The following is a 9944-nucleotide window of genomic DNA, read 5'->3' as shown; positions in this document are numbered from 1 at the left end:
ATGCGGAGCCCCTCCCCTCGGCCTGTGCAGCTGGCTAATCTCTGAACAGAGCTGGACAGTTAAAGACCTGCACATTTGCCTAGTGAAACCACAGCACAATGTACCATCTAGGTGAAAAGAAAAATGTGGAGAAGCCACGTACACGACTAATTATTTCTCTTACATGTCAATATCCACATCGCAGGGACAAGTCTGCACAACGTGCAGTGTTTAAAATGTGTGGGGGTGGGATACTTTTGACTTCACACACTAATTAGAGTCCGCTGAGCCCATGGTCTGAGCTCCATTCACCCTCTTCAATATGAATAGCCATTGTTCAAATCTGAATTAATTTGCTCTCTGAAAGCCTCTTACACATAAAGGCACCAAATTCTAAGTTCTTTCTTAGTTCCCAAAGTCCCAACTCTATCAACTTTAACAAGTCTGTGTTAAAATATGTCAGTAAGAGAAAGTGGATGGATACGAATGTCTTTTTCCTGCACTCTTTCATGGTGAATGTTCATGTGTGAATATTGTCAGTCTCTGGCTTTTGAATTAGCTGCTGAGGCAGTGAATGTATCAGGCTATCATAATAGTGGACACCTTTGAACCAAGGGAGTTTTGAATAAATAAAAGATCTCCACACATTCAGTTTTAATTTTAAATCCACACCTTCATTAGTAACTTTCTCACCAGCGCACTCAGAGTGACAACGAACTTTAGACTTAACAATAATAGCAAGTTACTCTACGTTTGTTGTACTGTAGCAGTGTCAGAGGTTGATATCGTAAGTTTCAGTAAGAATCTGCCCAACTTGACAAACCATCACATTTATCAAAAGGTTTGTTTCCTGTTAAAGGCAGTTCCATTATTTTGAACAGACACCACAGCAAGATGTATAAACAATTTAATTGTCAATCAGGCTTGATGATAATAACCAGTTCATATTTACATTAGACTTTATGTAAACCATGGCATTTCAAATAGAAAAGAGCTGAGTTTGGACAAAGTAGCAGAAGAACAATGCAGGATGCATGTTAACCAAACAGAAAGCACGCTGACATGAGTTCTGTTTCTCCATCACAGCAGTCCCATTTATCCCCAGAAGTGGGCGCTCTCCATACTGGACTTAATGTTATTTAGGTTCTCCCTCTTGGATTTGGTCACAAGATTGGCCTCTCCCTTCTGCAGACGTCTCCTCTGTGCTGCCTTCTGCTGTTTGGTGAGCTGCCTACGCACCTTCTGACGGACGACCTCCTGCAGCACACATAACAATGACAGCCGGTTACTACACAGGATAAGCGCTGTCTGTCTCTGCAAGGCAGACACACCACTATGTGGACATGTTGCCTCTGCTACAAGTCACTCATCACATTCTTCCACAAACTGCAACACCAGGATACAGCTACAACGCTACAGCAACACCTACAGGAAACTCCAGTTGCTGTCTAAAACTGTGGACCAGCACTGCTGCACCATCTGGTGAAATGTTCAAACAGTGATATTGTCAAGTCATCAAATCAGTCAGTAGTGGACCCTTGTATATTACACCTAAGTGCAGTGTTTGTATTTTTCTTACTGGTGGTATGGTAGAGCAGCTCCCTACACTTCCCGCTGTGGCCTCACTGTCTGTCCTCCTCCTCCCGTGTTCTGCCATGTGTAGAAGACTGTCTGAGTCTCTGCAGGAGAAAATACATCGATAACAAAGAAGCAGAAAGCACAGAAATTCCATGTTGTGGTGTCATTTAACAACCCTGCTTAAATTATACACAAATAAGATATTTTTTCAAATATCTCTGGAACCACCAGTTTCTCAAGTCACCATGCTCTCCTACTAATAGACCAAATTCATTTTTGGCTCTGCACCAAAGCTGCAGGAGGGATATTCCAGCTTTGTATAATATTATCAAATATATTTCTTCTTGGAGCTTGGTGTTGTGTTTACCTGAAGGGTTTGAACCCTTTGTTGGAGGCGGAAAGGTCCGCCAGCTCAGGACACTCATCCTCTGCTTGCTTAAACTCTTCCTCTGAGCCCGTCTCTGGGTCTCCACTAGTTGTAGCTGTAGGTGCTGCCCCAGTCTCTTTCTTTTCTCCCCCATTTTCATTCATTGCCTCCCCCTCATCCTGTGTGTCTGCATGTGTGTCGCTGACACTCAGACCCTCCAGTTCCAGTATTGCATGTTTATATTCCTCCATGTCTACACTCTCATCTTCTATTTGTACTTCCTCATCTGCTGCCTCTCCATCACTACACTCTTCTTCATCATCTTCCTCAGGTCCAGCTGGGTGCAGCAATGCGCTGTCTCTCTCCAGATCTTTGGTGAAGCCACTAGCAGAGACTTCAACATCTACAGAATAAGACCGCCTGCAGGAATAAACAACAAAAGATCATGTAAGAATTGATTTTCACTTCAAAGCCTATTCACAATTTTACATGCAATTTTTCCTCAGTGATGTATAATTTAATACATAGTCCAATAAACTATCACCTTGCCATATAAATGCCTGCAATTCAGCTCTGTAGAAATCAGTATTTCAGTGACAGTATGCCCCAAAATGGCATTTAATTTTATCCAATTAAACCAAATAACAAATAACGCCAACTGTTGCAGGAAAAGAAATTAAGCTGCTTAATTTTATAAAATAAAGCAAACAGGAAAAATATTTCCATGTTAAAACTTAAAGTCTATTGTGCATATCCAATTATTGTATTGTGTATGATTGTGTTTTATTGAAAACAGGAGCAGCTGTTTACCTGATGTCTCTGAAGGTTGGAAAGAGCTCGCTCTCATAACTGAATCGTTTGGTGAAGAAATCTCGGATACATTTGACGTCTCGGTCAAAATACCTACAAAAAGAAAAATTGGAGAAATGAACAACATGGACATCTTTTGTTTTATTAACTGTTCTTTTATTTTCAGCTTTATGGCACAGACACCAACCATTCAGCATTAGGGTGTGAGGTGGACACCATTTGAGGGAAGTCGATCATAGTTGCACGGTCCTGGTCATCCAACATGAGGTTGAACTCGTTAAAGTCCCCGTGAATCAGGCCGTGATCGGCTAGTTTGACTATGAGCTCCATTAACTCATTGTACAGGGCTGGTGGATCCTGCAGCTCACGCACCTGACACCTGAAAGAAAGACAATACACACAAATTACACAGAGGAACAGAGAGTACAAATGTGTACTAAGAAAGAAGGGTGGCTTGTTTACATACAGTGGATATCCATTGATGAGCTCCATCACTACAGCATGTCTGTTATAATCCACAGGTTTGGGAACAGGAAAGCCTCGGTCATACAATGCCTAGGAGGAGTAAGGACATGACTCAAAAGATGCAACACACCAAATTGGATTTCTAATGCGGACTGTACAAATGATCCCTCTATGTCATATGACTGTCTTTGTAAACAGTGACTGTTTTCGATTTGGTCCATTACCTTCATGTAAGCAAACTCTTTCGTGGCAGACAGTCGCGAGAGGTAGAGCCAGGACATGTTTTTCCTGTGTTTGTGATAATCTCTCTTGTTCTTTAGGTTCCTAAAGGAGGTACGACCCAATCTATGAAGCTTCAGAACATACTGCTCCCCACTGGGACTTGCCACAATATATATATCTACAGGAGGTAAACACAAAGAGCACATGAGGAGTTGGCAATGAAGCCTGGAAATTTGATAGAAAGCATATTCTCTTTTACATAAACATCTTGAGAATTATTAAAACTTCTCCCAGGTTCAGTTTCATTTCTTTTTGGAGGACTTAGGTTAAGTGGCCTTCTATACTATTATGGCTGTGGGCAAGAAAACCATTACAAAAAGAAGGACTGAGAATAATTCACTATTATTATTAATCTGTCAATGAAAACATGTCAATGATATGACAACTTGGTAGCAGCATGCAATTCCCTTTTTCTTACCTGACTCTTTACCTACTCCCATCTGGTTGCCAACTGAAATGATCACTTCTCTGGAACACAAGGTCTTTAGCGCCAGGTAGTCGTATCCTCCATAGTTCAACCTGTAGCCCTGCACAGCTGAAGTCAAAATACAAATACCACATTAAAGTCTAAAATATATGTATCATCCCCATCAGGACTTGAGAGTCAAAGGTGCCATTCCTGTGTTTTCTTACTCTTGGTGCGTTCATAAACTACAAGTTTGTGTTTGACAAGCTCTCTGAGGATCTTGTTGCAGCCGCCATGTTTCAGGCTAGCAATGGAGGACAGCAGGCTCACTGGAACAATCTCATGGTTCTTCATTCCCATCTCAACCTGCGTGAGGGGACATTCACAGGAAGAGACAGAATATGATCATTAGAGTGCTGAAATCCATGCCTGCTTGCGTTGACATTCTGCCACAAAGCGGAAAGCTGCATGGGCATGAAATGAGAACCACTAGAGGAAATCATGCTCTGAAATTCTTGTGACACCAACTGTTTAAGCTGGAAGGGAACAGCATGAATAATCCTCTCGTATGTGTTTCTTGATAAAGACAAGTTAAATTTCATAGATACTTCAGAGTAGGTCAATAAATTGCCTCTACCATCCATTAGATGAGCAATAGACCAAATCCCCTTCTTCAGCCACTCTTCCATAAATAGTGATTTTTTTCTTAAATAAAATACAGCGATTGTTCCAGATAGGCATGTTGTGTGGAGCAAAGTTATGCTTGAACACCAGTTTCCAGTATTGAAGAACTTGTTGATGGAAGGCAGATAGACACAAGGGCAACTTACTGAGTTCAAAATCATAACTTAAAAGAAATTTAATTCCCCCAACTTTTCTAAAAATCGCATTTAGAATCGCATGCCAGATCGCATCTCCTTGCTTCATAAAGCCTTGCAGCCATTTTATTTTAATCATCCCATTCATGATATCAAAGTCAATAACTTTCAATCCCCCACCTTCATAGCTTTTCAACATGTCATTTTTCCTAATGTAATGGCATTTCTTTTTCCAAATAAAGTTTAGGTTAACTTGGTTTATCATTTTTATCATTCTAGATAAAATAGCTAATGAGTATGCTGGATAAGCAAGCCTGGATAGACTTTCTGTCTTTGTAAATAATATTCTCCAAAAACACGGACAGATCCCTCTGCAGCCAGCTGCTCAGTATTGATTTACCTTTGTCAATACTTTTTCCAAAATTGCACCTTTCCCTAGAATCCTCGCTTTTACCAATATTGAGTCCTAGATAGTCATTTTGTAACTGGGATACCATATAATGACGCTGAGGAATGACCATGTATGGCCACTAATTCACATTTGTTAACATTTAAAGTTAACCCTGAAGCTTTGGAGAACAAAGCAATCAAGTTAAGAGCCAAAGGAATTTGTGATTTATTTTTAAGAAACAAGGTGGTGTCATCTGCCAGTTGGCTAATCCGAAATTCTGTGTCAAAAAACATTGATGCCCTGTAAATTTTCATTTTTGATCAAAATTGCTAAGAGTTCTGATGCTATGACAAATAACAATGGAGAACAGCTGCATCCTTGTCTAATGCCTCGTTGAATTTCAATGTGCCCTGGGGTAACGACACACAGCTATTAATATCTTTATACAACATATTAATTAATCCCACAAATCTGTCACCAAAACCAAAGTGTTGTAACGCTTGTAAAATAAAAGAATGCTCAATAGAATCAAAGGTTTTGTAAACGTCCAAAAAAAACAAACAAAAAAAAACAAAACATGAAACTATCATCCTCAATATGTTCATTATAATCTATCAGATCCAGAACCAGACGGATGTTATTATGAATAGATCTACTTTTAATAAAACCTGACTGGGTTTCACTAACTATTTGTATAATACCTTTCTTAAGTCTTTCAGCTAATACACCTAATACTATTTTATAGTCTTTGTTCAGTAATGTGATAGGTCTCAGATTATCCACTATTCTTTTAGGGAGGCAGAATTTACGACGGGCTTCTTACCGCTGTGAGGACTCGAAAGTCATCGCGAGATAAGTATCTCAGCACCACGACATTCAGCTTCCCCATGTTTCAACTGGCGCACAAACAGCTAGCCTGTAAAAGCTGATAATATTAATTTCTTCAGCTAGGTTATCCACATTTTAAGTAAACACATGTGCAAAGCGGAAATGTAGGGAACGGAAGCTACGTCACTTCGTCTTTACGTCCGACGTCACCTTGACGTGCGAAATGGTAGGGCGACGATCTGACTACGATGTTCCTCTCAATTCTGTCATGTTATCTCTTTTTTCACTTAATGCTAGGGGGTTGCGTAATACTGTGAAAAGAAAGGCCTTATTTCTCTTTGCAAAACAATGTAGAACTGACTTTTGTTTTTTCCAGGAGTCTCATTCTGTTCTTACTGATGTTACTTTTTGGAGGTCTCAATGGGGTAATTCTTTATGGCTCTGAACATTCAGCAGGTGTGATCACTTCACAAAACAGATTCACTGGCAGTATTCTGCATACAGAAGGTGATCCTGATGGACATTACATTTGTCAAGTAATCATTCAAAATGATTCATTCTTCATGTGCACAAATATTTACGGATACAATAACAAAACAGAAAATGACTGTCTATTGCATTCACTTGAAAGCAAGCTCTTAGCCTGGTTAAATAAATGTCCAACTGCCACTTTATTAGTAGGAGGGGATTCTAATGTGGTCCTGGATGGCAGAAATGATAAATGGCCCTCTGGGAGTACAAATTCTAATAACTCTACTTTAATACATTTTATGTCTAAGTTCAATCTCATAGATATATGGAGAGAAAAATTTCCCATGAATAAAGTCTTTACATGGAGTAACAAGACAGGTTCCAGTCAGTCTAGGATAGACATTTGGTTAGTTTTTGATGGACTAAATAAAGGCAATATAGATGTTGATATCTTAGCCACTCCGCTTACTGACCACAAAGCTATATATATCAATATTAAATTAACAAGTGAACATGTTCCTCGATCACTATATTGGAAGATGAATAATTCCTTATTACAAAATGCTGAAGTAAAACAGACTATTTAAACACTAAACCAAAATTTCTGGAAAAAAGCTGAAAATGAGGAAAAATATGGCCTCAATTGGGAATCTCTGAAATTTGAAGTGGGAAAATTTTTAAGGTGATTTGGTGGTCTTAAGGCTAAAGCTGATAAAGCACAAGAAACCAATATTGTTTCAAGGATATCCCATCTATCCAATAAGTGCCCAAATAATATGTCAGAAAAAGAGAAAGGTGAACTAGCAGACTTACAAATCAAGTTAGATGAGCTATATGAACAGAAAGTTAAAGGGGCATTTATTAGATCAAGGAAAAATGGCTAGAAGAAGGACAACAAAACTCCCATTCATTTTTTTAACTTAGAAAAACATAATGCAATTTCCAAAAATATTAACAAATTAAACATTAATGGCACTATTATAACAAACTACAAAGAATTTATTAGATCAAGGAAAAAATGGCTAGAAAAAGGACAACAAAACTCCCATTAATTTTTTTAACTTAGAAAAACATAATGCAATTTCCAAAAATATTAACAAATTAAACATTAATGGCACTATTATAACAAACTACAAAGACATTGCTAACTATTGTTGTACATTTTATGAAACGCTGTATAACTCCCAATTCAGCCAATCTTCAGCTGAGTGCTTCTTGCGCTCTCTGAATGTAAAAACAATAAGTGATAATGAAAGGATTTTCTGTGATACGCCAATTACAGTCAATGAAGTTGCAGAGGTGATCAATCTGTTGAAGAATAACAAGTCTCCTGGTACGGATGGGTTATCAGCAGAACTTTACAAAGCCTTCTCAGAATTATCTCCATTTCCTTTTAAGGTTTTTCAGGAAAGTATTGCCAATGAATGTATGCCTCCCACACTAACCCAAGGATTAACTACCCTAATTCCAAAACCAAAAAAGGATATTTTATTTATTGATAACTGGCGTCCAATATGTCTATTAAACAATGACTATAAAATACTGGCGTTACTTATCGCTAAAAGACTAAAATCTGTATTGAATTCAATTATTAAAGAGTTACAATCAGGTTTTATGAAAAACAGACATAAATCAGAATACCAAAACTCACCTTTTTAAACAGGCATTTGATATTTAAATTGTTTTTAGTTGTCCATAGAGATGTTCTTTTTGTTATGCTTTGTATAGTTTGTATAAGAATGTTTTAGCGTTTTATTCTGCTAGGTTCTACTGCTTTTGTATGGCTTTTTTTCTTTTGGCTATTTTAGCTTCATTGTACAGCACTTTGTGCTCCTAGGAGTTGTAAAGGGCTATATAAATAAAGGTTATTATTATTATTATTAATATTATTATTATGATTATATTATATATTGATTATTGTTTATTCTTTTTATTTATTCTTTGTTTTGTTCTTTATTTGGGGAAATTCCTGAATGACCCCCATTTTTTCTTTTGGGTCCCCAGAGATATAAAAAACCCCAATGGTGATGAATGGTGGGGAAAACCATCTCCAGGCCCTTTTGGGCGAATCACCAATAAGGCCTGCAGTGAACCAGATTGTAGAAAACAAACTCAGTGAAAATCTTGAAACTGAACTCATAACATAACTGTAACACAAACATTTGTACTGTGATTAAACTACTTGTATAGATGTTAAGTATTGCCTATTAAACATACATTAATCTAACTCCATTACAAATGACAATACAAGCTCAGACCAAACATCTTCTGCTCATGATGAAAATACTCAATGACAATTAAGTAATGAATGTATGAATGACAAGATACTAAATAACTGCTATGCATGAATTGTGTGTAGTATGAATGTATAAAAATATAATGTCAGAGTCCATTGTCCTTTGATCAGTTCAGTTCCTTGCAGTTTCACTCTGTCACCTCCTCGACACCGTCTGTTTTCTTCCATCCTGACCGGCTGCAATGTCTCTCTCTTGACTGCTCTAAGCATGACTGACCTCAGCACCTCTGACTTGCACTTCCTCCTCATGAGGGTCAAATAGATGAGAACACAGCTGGGTCATAACCAGCTTCATCAGGGGGCGCATCAGCTTCACCCTAACTCCCTCTTCATCCAAGAAATCCCTTGGATCACATCTTCTCTTTAAATCAGTACCTCCATTCTTTATAGTATTCTGGTTAAAGATGAAATCTCCTATTTGGGCATTCTAATTACAAAAAAACAACATTCAAGATGCTATTCAAACTTCTCCCCCATAATTGAAAAAACTAAAAAGAAATTTAATCAATGGCTACTGAGAGATCTCTCCCTGAGAGGTAGAACTTTAATCACAAAGGCAGAAGGAATCTCTCGTTTAACTTATGCTGCGTCAGCTCTAGATCTTGACAAAAAAACTTGTAAAGAAATTGATCAGATGCTTGGTAATTTTTTGTGGAAAAATAGAATACATCATATTTAAAAAGGTGTTATTATGAACACATATGAAAGTGGTGGATTAAACTTTTTAGACTTCTCCACTCTAAAGAATACTTTTAAGGTCAATTGGATAAGACAGTTATCTCAAAACTCAACATCTGTTTGGTATAATTCCTAATCATATTTTGTCTATGTTTGGTGGCTTAAATTTCTTTCTTGTATGCAGTTATAATATTGATAAGATCCCAGTGAAACTCTATTCTTTTCACTGTCAGGCCTTTTTATCATGGTCGCTCATCTACAAGCATAACTTTTCTCCACACACATTACATATGGAACAATGGGGACATTTTGTACAAACACAGGTCAATTTTTATTGAATACTGGTTTCAAAATAATATCCTTCTAGTCGATCAACTGTTTAATGACGATGGCCTGTTTTTTACTTATGAGGAATTTCTACGGCGATATAAGATTCCTATAACACCTAGAGATTATGTAAAAGTATTTGGTGCAATCTCTTCTGGTATATGCATGTTGTTTAAATATCAGCCAAGGATTGATAACCATTTTGTTCCTACACTTACTCCAGTTCATTCCTCTGCAGGGAAAATCTG

The 9944-nt window shown here is 37.7% G+C and overlaps 1 protein-coding gene across 1 annotated transcript; it reads right to left on the bottom strand.

Annotated features, from left to right (window-relative positions):
- Positions 1 to 871: 871 nt before the first annotated feature.
- Positions 872 to 6145, bottom strand: riok2 (RIO kinase 2 (yeast)). The gene is made up of 10 exons (XM_020594279.1): positions 5920 to 6145; positions 4115 to 4253; positions 3900 to 4016; positions 3424 to 3599; positions 3201 to 3289; positions 2922 to 3113; positions 2735 to 2827; positions 1925 to 2344; positions 1559 to 1658; positions 872 to 1236 (listed from the first exon to the last, which is right to left on the bottom strand). Exons 1-10 carry the CDS (start codon positions 5983 to 5985, stop codon positions 1075 to 1077), a joined length of 1554 nt encoding a protein of 517 aa, XP_020449935.1. The 5' UTR covers positions 5986 to 6145; the 3' UTR covers positions 872 to 1074.
- Between the last annotated feature and the right edge of the window lie 3799 nt (positions 6146 to 9944).

Source organism: Monopterus albus, unplaced genomic scaffold (genome assembly GCF_001952655.1).
Source record: "Monopterus albus unplaced genomic scaffold, M_albus_1.0 scaffold23.1, whole genome shotgun sequence".
NCBI lineage: Eukaryota > Metazoa > Chordata > Actinopteri > Synbranchiformes > Synbranchidae > Monopterus > Monopterus albus.
Note: the sequence above shows the minus strand (reverse complement) of the source record. Positions and strands in the feature narration are given on the sequence as shown.